Source organism: Otolemur garnettii, unplaced genomic scaffold (assembly GCF_000181295.1).
Source record: "Otolemur garnettii isolate 467f Iridium unplaced genomic scaffold, OtoGar3 scaffold00029, whole genome shotgun sequence".
NCBI classification, from domain to species: Eukaryota; Metazoa; Chordata; class Mammalia; order Primates; family Galagidae; genus Otolemur; species Otolemur garnettii.
The window spans coordinates 2,156,882-2,169,356 of NW_003852424.1; the positions used below are offsets into that span (position 1 = coordinate 2,156,882).

The window sequence follows — 12,475 nt, forward strand, 5'->3', positions numbered from 1 at the left end:
AAAAAAAAAAAAAGTTTCTTTACTTCGAGTGTGTGGTTGTATAACTTTTAAGAGCATAAAATCTCCTTCCGTAGCTTCTACACTGCTTGGAATATAAGAATCAACACTGAGTCCCACTGCCTTGTATCAGGGTCTCCTAGAGATTAATTTCCCACTCAGCACAGCCTGGATGGAAATAGATTTCGAGGGGCCCTGAGCTACCTTCTTGTATTTTAAATGGTTATCTTTAGATAACCATTTGGGAGATAGTGTTAGGCCTTGCCAGAGGAGTAGGTTCCCTGAATTCTGAGTAGAGGCTTCAGAAAAGGAGATGGACAAATGAGGAGAATTGTGGCTGAGCAAAAAAAAGGAAACCCCAACTCTGAAAACTATTCTGGAGCCTGGTTGTCCCAGGCTGGCCAAGCCAGAGAGAGCAATGTCTACAGGTGGAGGCATCCCACCCAAACAGGTGGCACGGAATGGATCTTTTTGCTGGGATCATGGCTAATGTTGCTTCATCCAGGGTTGGCCTTGGAGAGCCCCCACTTTTCTGACATTCACACCAAAGAGCCCAGACAAAAAATCTTTATATGTGCCAAGTCTGGTCTTTCTAACTTGCCTCAAAACAGCCTCTACTATTCTATGCAAACCTCATTTCCATTTCTGCTCCCTTCAGAGTATATACTCCAGAGCCAGAAACATTTGTGAAACTGGTAGTTTGTTTTCAGCAATGTCATTTTGCTCCTTCGTAATTTAGGGCCCATGAGTTCTCCATTCAGAGAGCAAGTAGTGGTGGTGGGAATTGAGCCAGGCCAGAGCTCAGAGGCCAAGGTCTGGCCCTGCCAGTCAAGAGAGCCTGGACTGTCTGGCACATCCCATGAGCCCTGCGTGCACATCTGTAGGATGGCACGGTGACAGCACCCACCTAAAATGCATAGATACTATGCTGGGCTGCCGGGCACATGGTAGATAGGAAACATTATTTATGATTTTACTGCCATCATCACTATTGTAGCTATTGTACAAATCATCTCACACCACTGAGTCAACTCTTCAGTCTAAAGGTAATTAAAATCCACAGTTTCAAACTACTGCAGCCAAGGGACCCTTCCTTCCAATGAAATAATAGTGGCACCAGTTCCCCCCAAAAGAGAACCTCAGGGCTCCCAAAGCACCTCAATTATCTCGTCAAAGGAGCCTCCAAGAGCTTATCACAGTTTACATCTCCACCTTTCACAGTTCTCCACAACCACTTCCAGCCTGGGGTGTGAGAAATATGTCATTCCTTCCAGGGTACATCTGGCCTTCTGACAGCTCACATCAGCCCCATCACAGGGGACATGTCACTGGACAGTAAGCCCACAGGGCCTTGAAAAGCTTGCATCACACATCTTTCCTCAGCAGTGCCCACTGAGTACCTTGCGTAAGGGTGGGCTCACTCTGTGCTTGTTGATTGACTAAATGTTGGCACAGCATTTCTTTGCTGACCTGGGAGGCTAATCTCTAGTCCCCTCTTCACAGCAGATAACTAGAAGGACTAAACCCAGTGTTTCCACCACACCCCAGGAGCTTCTTCCTGGTGCTCTGAGACAGAATTCTCTACCAAGCATGTTGACCAGCTGAGCTACATGGGAGGTGGCTCTGGAAGGCAATTGGACACAGGGGTAGTTTAGTCATTCGGTCAGGAGAGCCCCTGAGCCTGGGTGAGACAGCACATCTACTCTGATGAAAACTCTGCAGCTAGAACACTGAGCTCCTCCAAGGCCAAATCAGTTGTACAAGCCTTTCTCTGTCCCTGCCCTTGTTAGCCCAAGACCACTAGAAGGCCCACATGGGGAGGGCTGCTGGTGGGGACACAGGGCCTGGCAAGGCAGTGTGAAGGTCTCTGACTCCCAGGAGGCTCCCTGTGCAGAACAATCACGTGAGTGGCGTTAAGGTTAGGTGCCTGAGGAAAAGAGAAAAAAGGAGCATTCCACCTGCTCAGTGACTTACAGAAGAACCAAATACACTCATTTGTTCAAAAATATAGTCCTTCTGTGACCACAGTCTTGGGCCCAGTCTGGGGTCAAAAGATGAGGACTTGGTCCCCTGCCCCCTCAGGGCTCCCAGGCTCAGCAGAGTGTCAGTGTGAAGGTAGTCGAAGTTCATTCCTTTCACACTCCCTTAGCCTTGGGACCTGCCTCACGATAACTCACGTGGTATGTGGGAGGTGCCTGGACAGTTGCACAGCAACAGGCTGATCAGGCTTTACTAGAGGGGTGTACCAAGCACCAGTGCAGTGGCCTGTCTTCCCCACAGCATGAGGGGATACGCCTAGAGTGGAAGCTTCCAGGGTGATGGGGCCCTTCAAAGAGGCCAAAGATAGGGGGGATTTCCAGGCAGATAGAGCAGTCCAGGCAAAGGCATGAGAGCTGGGAGTGTTTGGGAGTTCCAGGAGCATCAGACACTGGGGTTCCATCCTGTCTGAGTACACAACTAAAACAAGTTATTTTAGTAGTCTCCATGTCCTGTCTCTGTGCATAAGCTATCTTAGCAGCCCCTGTGTCCCCTCTCTGTGCCTTACCCCACCCAGTTTCTCCCAGGGACCCCATAGCACAGCTCTGTGCTGTTACCCAGGGGCTCTGGGAACACTGACCTTCTCAAACAACCTCTCCACCCCTGCTGTAAGAGCAGCTCCTGGCTTCACCCTTGACACCACTCAGCTTACAAAGGGGTTAGCACACAACCAGACCTTTGTTCAGCCTGGTGTGTTTAGTGTCTTAAGAGGGGGAAGTACCATATCTTTAGGAAGAAGGAAGCTCCCCTGGAGCTCTGACCTGTGCTGTCATCCTCTTGAGCCTGAGGGTCTTTCTCCCCATGCTGTGTCTGGCATCAGGTGAGCTGGTGCGTGTACCTGAGCAAGTATGCTGAGGTGCCATGACCACTATTTACCTGTGCCAACCTCTCTTCCCTGGGGCTTTCCCTGCCCACATGTGTCTGCACCCTATGGGCCCACACTCCCTTTCCCAGGACAACGTCCACCCATCTCTCCCTCCTCAGATAAGCCATGTGAACTCTACTGCTCACCCCTGGGGAAGGAGTCTCCGCTACTGGTGACTGACAGGGTCCTGGATGGCACTCCCTGTGGGCCCTACGAGACTGACCTCTGCGTGCACGGCAGGTGCCAGGTGACATGCTTTTTCTTTATGTTCTTGGTGGGGCTTTGGGGCTTAGGGTGGAGTTGAGGTCTTGGGAGGCCTGGGAGAGTGGATTGATTCAGGAAGACACCTAGTGGTGCTACCATCTGCCCCTAACAGTGACAGAGTGGCAGGTCCCCAACAGGCTAACAAGGAGTTGAGATGGCTGAAAGAACAGAAACTATATGTTTTTTTTAAACTTTTCAAATTATTTTGGACTTTTAAGACCAACAAAAGGGTAGGCAGAATACTCAGATGAGACTGGAGGGTATCTGGGCAGCTGTGCTATTTGGCCACAAAAGGTGTAGCAGAACAGACTGCTCAGTTCTGCTACAGGTGGTACCAGGCAGGTCAATGTGCCTGCCTGGCTTTGGGGGGGCACTCCATCCACTGGAAAACAAGCCCCCAATTCCATACTTATCTTAGATATCTATAACTCATTAGAATATGATAATTATTTAAGAAGATAAGTAGAAAGGAGGGAGGGAAGAATAAAGGAAGGAGGCTCACCCTCCACTGCATTATCACACCCAACCTCAGACACACTGTAGCCTGTGCCCTCCCCGGGCAGTCCTCCTGGCCTAGGGTAGCAGAGGTAACTCTGTGCTCCCTATTCAGCCATCAGAACAAACATCTTCCCAATGTAATACAGCAGCTAGAAATTGGGGAGAATGGTCAAGAAGGTGCCTATTTTCAGTACCTAGAGGGGTGTGGCTCAGGCGATGCCACCTGAATTATGCCACACCTACCATATTTCTGGGTCAATCTGGGCAAGTTATGGGAGAGCCCCAGTATCTCAGTCCACTCAGTACTCACGTTGCCATAACAAACCCCCATAAGCTAGACAGCCTATAAACAACAGAAACTTCTTGCTCATGGTTCTGGAAGCTGGAATATCAGGACAAGACACAAGCAGACTTGGTGTCTGGTCGGGGTGTGTTTCTCATAGATGGCATTTTCTGTGTCCTCATGTGATGTAAGAGGCTGCTGAGCTCTCTCTGCATCTCTCTTATCAGAGGGTGCTAATCCCATTTGTAAGGGCCCCACCCTCATGAACTAATCACCTCCTAAAGGCCTCACCCACTAACCCTATCATTCTGGGGGTTTGGATTTCAACATACAAATTTAGGGGAACACACATTCAGACACAGTACCCAGGAACCTGTCTTCCTCTGCCATGGACACCTGTTCCAGTCATTGTTGCAGCCACCTTCCCTGAACTGTGTCCTGGGCAGGCAAGCCTGTGGGAGCTATCAGAGAAGGCAGCTGCCAGAGTCTGCAGCAGATGAATCAGTGTCAGGATTCCTGTGCACTTGGCATAGAAAGGAACACCAGGGCTTTCCTCTAAGGTTCAGGCTGCTTTGGCCTCCCATTGCCCAGCCCCTCTGTGAGACTATCCATGGCGTCCGCTTATCAAGGGCCACTGAGGGCCCTTCAGAGTGTAATTGGAAGAAAGAAACTGCATTCTAGGGGCTCTAAGGCTCTTGGCACTTCAGACCCCACATCTTCCAAAGTTAATAATACTCATTTTCAAGGAAATCTTAAAAATATTGGGAAAAATATTTTTCCCACACACTGTCATCCTTGCTCATCTGTGCCAGACGACAGCCTCTGAGCCTCAGGCCCACTTAGCCATGCAGGCAGCAGGCCTGCTTCATTCTCTGCTTCCCAATGCCTAGCAGAATTTTGGTGCATGAATAAAAAACAGAATAAAAGGAAACAAGACAGGAAGACAGACATAATGACAACTTCTAGGTGGTTTCTGCAATAAACCATTTCAACCCAAGTGGATTTCTTTTTCCTTGCAAAGTCCAAGCCATTTCCAAACATACATTTTTTTCATAAGAAAAGCTTGACAAGATCCAGACTCCTTTGGGGCTGCCTGGCTGTGTTATCAAAGATGGGTAAGTGTGGGTGATAAAGGCTTGGAGCCCAAGAGTCTTGGCAAGGTTGCCTCCCAGGGAGGGAGGCAGGGTTGAGTGACTGAGTTGGGCTCTCAGGGATGTTTCTTGTAACAAAGAATGTGCAAGGCCCTGCCCTTCAGGTATTGTGAACAAAGTCCTTATCATTATTACTGAATCAAGGCATTGCTGACAGTTCTTGGTAAGCCTGCAAGTGAGCCAAGTGCAGAGTTAATTTCCTTCCTAAATTACACACGTGTGGGGGTCACACTCTCCCATGACTTACACTCCTTGGGTTACAATTTCCCAAATAAGAGCAACACCAGCTGATCCACCCCAAGCCCCTTGCCTGCATCTTCTATAGTATTCTTGCCACTGGGAAGATACTTCTCAGAATCCTGAAATTCTCTGGCCAGTGTGCTCTGTGTTACTGGCTGGACATAATTTCAGCTCTAAGTAATTTGTGCCAGTGGGTTCCTTGCATGGCTTTGATTTTAATCACAGCCCTTCCAACCCACTAGGGAATCTTTCCCCTCCTAGGTCAGCACTGTACTGACAGTGAAACCTTCAGTCCTCTCATCAGTGGAACAAGGGCAAGATGTCATTTAGTGTCGTCTAATAGTCCTACGTCTAGGATCATAAGGGCATCGAACCCAAGCCTGTTCTGCTCTTGGATGTTGTCTCAATTAAGGCTGTGGTCACAGAGTACCACAGGCTGGGTGGCTCCTAAACAACAGACATTTCTTCCTCAGTGTTTACAGGCTGAAAGTCTCAGCATGGTTGGCTTCTGGTGAGGGCCTAGGCTGCTGACTTCTTCCTGTGTCCTCACATGGAAAAAAGAGAGCTTGCTCCTTCTCTGGCCTCTTCTTTCAAAGGCACAGATCCCATTTGTGAGGGCACCACTCTCATGACCTAATCACCTCCCAGAGGTCTTACTTCCAAAGACCATCACATTGGGATTAAAGGTTTGACATATGAATTTGGGGGGAACACAAACATTCAGCCCTCTGCAGGTGTGATGGAATGACATTGGGGCACAGACACCTCTCCCCCATACTATCTCAGCACTTTCCCCACTGTCATCACCCCTGTGTGTACTGGTACCTGCAGTGAGCCTGACATTGACCAGCAGAATCACTAGGGCCCAGAGGTACAGATGAAGGCACCTTTCACGATGCGCCACAGTGGTCTCACCCCTCAGGAACTTTGCCCTGCTTCAGGGAGACAACAATCTGCCACTTCCCAGAAGGCCCATCTCCTGGATAGCTGTGCCCTGAGGACCTGCTGCCTCCAGGCAGTTCCCAAGTCCAAGCAGAAGGACCCCCATCCTGGCACATGACAGCAGCCCCTGGGTACAAACACCACTCAAGATTAAGACCTAACAACTAACTTGCTTTCTGAAGGTAGTTAAAGACCATTTGTAATTTTTCTAACAATATAATTTTTTCAGAGAGAGGTTGTAAAGATTAATCTTAGCCTACTCTTAAATCATTTCTCATAAAACTCCAAATTATTAATAATGGTTCACGAACTTTTATCATAAAAATTGAGCACACTTAAATAAGATCAAAAATTAAAGACAAATACAGTATTTATGCCTAGCTGTAGTATTTGTAAGAACAGGATGTTCTGGATTCCTGTGGTACTTGTGAATGACTAAGGCAAGGAAAGTTGTTTAAAGAAAATAATACTAATGTAATTTCTAAAATGTTAGAATAATTATCATAAGATAATGGCAAAAAGGTAGAAACCATACACACTTTGTTTAAGATGGCACTTCAAGAAAGAGTGCCGCGACTTGCTTACTTGCTTTTTTCCTCTGTTCCCTTCAGCTATAAATTTTGCTATTTTGGGGTAGCTGAAGGAATTCTGGGAAATGTAGAGGAACATAGTAACTAGTTGGTAGAGGATAAGAGGTTCCAAAATGGCATTTTGACTAGATTCTACTATGTTCCAAATAGCAGGCTGATTCAAACCATACCACGAAACATGGAAATACCATTTGATTCTGTTTTTATGAGGACTGAATTAAGTTTCATTTCAGTGAGTCACAAATTACTTAACATGCTGAAATTAAACTTAACAGTACTCATAAAAGTGGAAGGGAGTGGGGGGAAGAAACATAAACATAGTATATTTTTCAGCAAGCCCCTATAAATCAGGAGCCCCATCATTAATAATTCCTACTGTTGCCCTCCAGTGGCAAAGAAAGCAAGGTAGTAAGTTTCTAATATACATCTTGCCTCTGGAGCAACTGACATACAATAAGAGAGTCCAACCAATGCATGGCTTTACGCTTTGGGCGGTGGACAGATCCAAGTATACCTGCGATCCTGACACTCTTGGCTTTCCTTTAGCACTTTGCTAGTTTATGTACACTTGTAGCAAACACACTCCGATCAGGTTCATACTTCCTTTGAGACCATAATCTGTGTCCAGATCCTGGGCTTGGTGAACACCAAACCATAGTGCCTCAGTGGTGTGAGCTATGTCAGTGGAGGAATCCTGTCTGACCTGTCTGTGCTCCCTCGTGAGCTGGCTCAGAGGAGAGCTTTTGATTGCATATGGAAAAAATGAAAAGAAAAAAAAAGAGTGTGCAGGTGGCTGAATGGATTACCTATTCTTAGGAGCTCAGTGGCCCTGGAATTTAGAGCTCATTTTAATGGAACATTTTCGTTGTCAATAATTTATTAGCTTCTCATTTTGTGTCCAAAGGTCCTATTACGCATGTAAATTACTAGTGGAATTTAGAAGACTCATAAGAGACTCTGGCCTCAGAGTATGCTCATGTACAGAAGAGGTCATGGGCATGCAGGGAAGTATATGCTTTGGTCTGCATTTCTGCAGTGCCCTCCCATGACCTATCATTCCCTTCATCATGACCCTGTAGCTGTGACTGCAGGTGCCAGGCTGTTAATGCAGAACATGCCTACAACTCTAAAGTGCCCTGCACCCCTTTTTCCTGATGAACCTCCTCTTGAAACTTATGGGTGAAACCAGCAGGCTGACCCCCATGTTCCTGCCTCTGCTGTCTGGGACTCCACTAAACCCACAGTAAAGGCAAAAAACAACAATGAAGAGAATTAGAGGCCTCTGGACAAAAGGAAGACTCTACCTCTTTCAGGGGGACAACAGTGAATGGAAGTGCCATAGAAGGAACATAGCAGCAGAGGCCAGACTGGAACAAATGGTGAGTCATAGCTGAAGAGAAAGCCCAAGGACGGGGGTGGAAGTGAAGAGTGGAAACAGAGATGAGTGGAGGGCTGTGTACCCACAGCTAGCCCTGCCCTCAGAGTTTGCCAGGTTGTTAGGTAAACCATCAGGGGCTCCTTTCCAATGTCATGGAATGAACTTTTAAGGAGGTCCCATGCAGGAGGGGTGGCCTCTGTGCTGACCAACAGTCTCCTGGGTTTTGGGGGGTGGATTCCAGCTCCCTTCCCACTGGTCCCAAAAGGAAGCCCACCCCACAACAGCACCCACCTTCCAGTACAGCTCTCCCTTGGTCAGCCCTTTTCCTCATCCTCATACATGAGTGGCAACCAGAGATCATCAGCTATTTGAGGAAAACCAGTAATGTGAATGAGAAAGACCAAGAAGAACAGAAGAGCTAACCTTGGCAAAAATTGAAATAATGGTAGAATTCTGGGTGCAGCCAAACTATCAACCAGACACACAGGTAAAGTAAGAGTTTGGGACCCAGAAGAACTCAGAAATTTTATTTCCCATATATCCATTCTGCAGAAATGACATGTAGTCTCACAAAACCAGGACGAAGTCCAGAAAGAAGCAGCTGAGTGCAGCAAGCCCTGGTGGAGCTCCTAGGAGTCCCATGTGTCCCCGGATGCTGGCTCTGCAGCAGGACTGAAATCAACATGCACTGACAAGTCAAACAAGTTGTGTCCTCCCTCCTCCACAAGGAGAATGGCAGATAGCTACGCAGTTGAGGAAAGCAAGTGCTGCTTACTCCAGCCAGAAAATAACCAGCCTAATAAGGACCATATACAAGAAAGTCCCAGTTCAAATATGAAAAATCTCACCTGACAGCTCAATAAGAGATCATCATGTTTATGCACTTGCTGAATGTGACACCACCCTAGCCACATGTGTGGGCGTAGGGGGAGAAGACTACAGAGAATTATGAAACAGCCCTCCCTGCACTTGCCGGCTGTTGGGAAACCCACCCAACACAAGTGAAGGCATGACCAACAGCCAGTGAGAGATTCAGATGTGGCAGAAAGCACACATTGTGGAATTTGATTTGTTTGAGCAACAGATATTTGTCAAGCATGTTCCATATGCTGGGCACTTACTTGCTGGGCTTTCAGTGGAGAACAGGACAGAGCAGTTTCCCTGTCCAACATACACACCATGTAAGCTCACAAACGTAGTCACTCTAGAGCAATGGTTTTCAATCTTTTTTGTCTCTTGGCACACTTGAACCCATAGTAAACTTCCATGGCATACTTAAATTATGTTGATCAAATAAAAGAGTAAAAAAAAACAATATGCTTATGGTGCTTTGAACTTCTTTTGAAAATAATAATTAAAAATTTTCGCAGCACAGTAATTAAAAATCACTGCTCTAGGGATTGGTATATGTGAAGAAGGAAAAAAGACAGTGTCATAGTGAGACAAGGGGGGGAGAGAGGGAGAGGAAACATATTCTTATATAGAGGAGTTTTACAATGGTGATGGGCTGGTGGGATAACCAATAAGGAGTTACTCCTACAGCAGAAAGAGTCATTAGGGGTGGGCAGCAGGAAATTGGAACAGGGTGATGAGGTAAGCAGGTCACTCCCTGTGCAAGGGAGGAGGTGTAAATTTAAGGGCAGAAAGGGGCTTTGGAGGAGGGGCCTTCTGAAGCACTTTTCTAACAAGCTCCAGGCAGAAAGAAGAGTTAAGCTGGTACATTCCAAGAAGGCAAGGAGGCTGGGGGCTGGTCCACAGGCCACAGAGCATAAAGGGGCTGGATTTTACTCTGAGTATGAGGGTGAAGGGACATGATCTTGGTGATGGAGAGTCCAACTCTGGTGAGGTCTCAGGGGATCCCAGGAAGTCAGTTAAGAAGCTGTGCTGGTTGGCTCGGTGCTTGTAGCACAGTGGTTATGGCGCCAGCCACAAACACTGAGGCTGGTGGGTTCAAACCCTGCCCAGGCCAGCTAAACAACAATGACAGCTATAACAAAAAAATAGCTGGACATTGTGGCAGGCGCCTGCAGTCCCAGCTACTTGGGAGGCTGAGGCAAGAGGATTGCTTAAGCCCAAGAGTTTGAGGTTGTTGTGAGCTGTGATGCCATAGCACTCTACTGAGGGTGACATAATGAGATGCTGTCTCAAAAAAAGGGGGGGGCGGGGCCAAGATGGTGGACTGCAGCCAGCTTTTTACAGAAGCTCTCATCCAGAAGGAGGCTTAAAGGACAGAAGTTTAGCAAGTTAGCTGATGGTTTGGAGCAGAGCCAAGAGAGAAGATTGAAGAGCGCACTTCAACCTTCCTGAGGCAAGCTGTGACCTCAAAAATACAACCAAAAGGTACAAAATCCACCACCAAGCGAACGGGAGTCCCCTCCCCCACAACAAGGGCTCACAGTTTACTCCATGTAAACAAGCGAGCAGAATTCAAATTTCCTCCCACTCTATCCCACCGGAGAGACCCCCTAAAAACTGGACCTCCTACCCCCACTGGCGTGCTGAAGCACCCCCTGGCCAGGCATAAAACTGTAAAACTGTATAAAACTGTATATATTCTCCACCTACAACATTGAATTCCGAGGAGTCCCCACCCACTCCAAGGTCTGGAGGTTTGTTACCTATGGAATCCAGATTCTTGGGCATCTCTTTGGGAGAGTTGGAGGGGGAACGGGCTGGTGCTGTTCTGTGCTGATTGTTGTACAGGCATGAGGAGAGGAAGATCGGCTCAGGGAACATCAATACAGCAATAGTGGCATCCTGAGCTGCAAACTGATGCCATTCCAGCCCCTTCTCTGGGCAAACAGAGGTTCGGGACTAAAATGCAGAGAACTTTCATAAGCAGAGCACCAACCCTCAGGATGTAATCCCCCTCAGACAAAGGCAGTGGGCAGGCAGAGGCTAGAATTGACACCTGTGTGTAAATTGCTATTTGTCTGCTGCCCAGAGCTGAATGCAAGGACTTGCAGAGAAACCTAGCTGGACAGAAGCCTAATTTAAAAACGCAAGGCCCCCCTACCGAACTCAGATTCCTGGCTGATTTTGCCAGTCGTAAATCCTGGGAGCAGTGACCTACTGGAGTGAATAGGGCCACAGACCTGAAGGATTACGAGTGACTGGGTGCAAGGTGGGGAAGGAGGTATTAACCTTCCCAGACTAACCCATTTGCTAGGTGGGTCCCTTTGCCCTAACGGAGTGGGGCGGGCCCAAAACTGCTTGCCAGAGTCGCACGCCTCACGGGCAGCAGAGGTGATCCCTGTCCCAGGCTCTGGCTCTGGGCAGGCCCAGAATTGCTTACTAGTGCCGCGGGCATCCCGTGGGCAGTGGCAGAAGAGTCCTCCGTTCCAGGTAGACCCAAAACAGCTTGCTAGAGACACGCATACACCACAGGGGCCAGGGGAGGAGTTCCCTGCTCCAGCCACCCAAGCTGGGTGGGCCTAGAACTGCTTGCTAAAGCCACATGTGCCCTGCAGGTGGTGGTAGAGGAGTCTACCACTCTGGGCGGGCCCAGAACTGTTTGCTAGAGCCATGTATGTCCCACGGACGGAAGTGGGGAAGTTCCCTGCTCCGGGCTCCCGCAATGGGAGGGCACAGATCAGCTTGCTAGTGCCTTATGCATCCAACAGGTGATGGTCAAGGAGTCCTCTGCTCCCCCCCAGCTACTCTGGCTGGGCTGAATTAGGACTGATCTGGTTGCTCGTGTACCCTGCGCTACCGCTGCCATTCCCCCACCCCCTGGCTGCTCCAGGGTGCTGAACTAGGACTGATCTAGCTACTACAGTTCCCCTGTTCCACCAGTTGCCCTGGAGGAGCCAAACTAGGACTGATCCGGCTGCTGCCGGTCTCCCCCTATCCCCGTCGCCATGGCAGGCTGAACGAGGTCTAATTTGGCCACGCACACTGCCATGCAGCTGCTACCGTTCCACTGCACCCCAGTTGCCCCAGCACCCGAGAAGTGGGAGAAGACAACAGACACACTCGGTCTGTCTCCCTGGGCAACCAAAAGAAGCCACCAACTGAACGGTTCTGATAAGGCCTCCAAACAAGGTAAACTCAGCATGGGGCGAAATCAGTGGAAAAATGCTAGCAACTCGAATAACCAGAGTAGATCAACTCCTCTAAGGGAAAATGGGGCAGACACAATTGAAGACCCCATCCACAAGCAAATGGCTGCGATGTCAGAAATCAAGTTCAGAATGTGGATAGCAAATAAGATTAACAGAATGGAAGAAA

General features: G+C 48.3%; 1 protein-coding gene across 1 annotated transcript in view; it reads left to right on the plus strand.

Annotated features, from left to right (window-relative positions):
* The window catches only part of ADAMTS17 (ADAM metallopeptidase with thrombospondin type 1 motif 17), a 345,625-nt gene that overhangs the window by 227,950 nt on the left and 105,200 nt on the right, over positions 1–12,475 (plus strand). Inside the window, exon 14 of the mRNA XM_003788635.1 lies at positions 3,019–3,146. Within this exon, the coding sequence (XP_003788683.1) occupies positions 3,019–3,146 (128 nt within the window). The remainder of the gene's footprint in view (positions 1–3,018; positions 3,147–12,475) is intronic.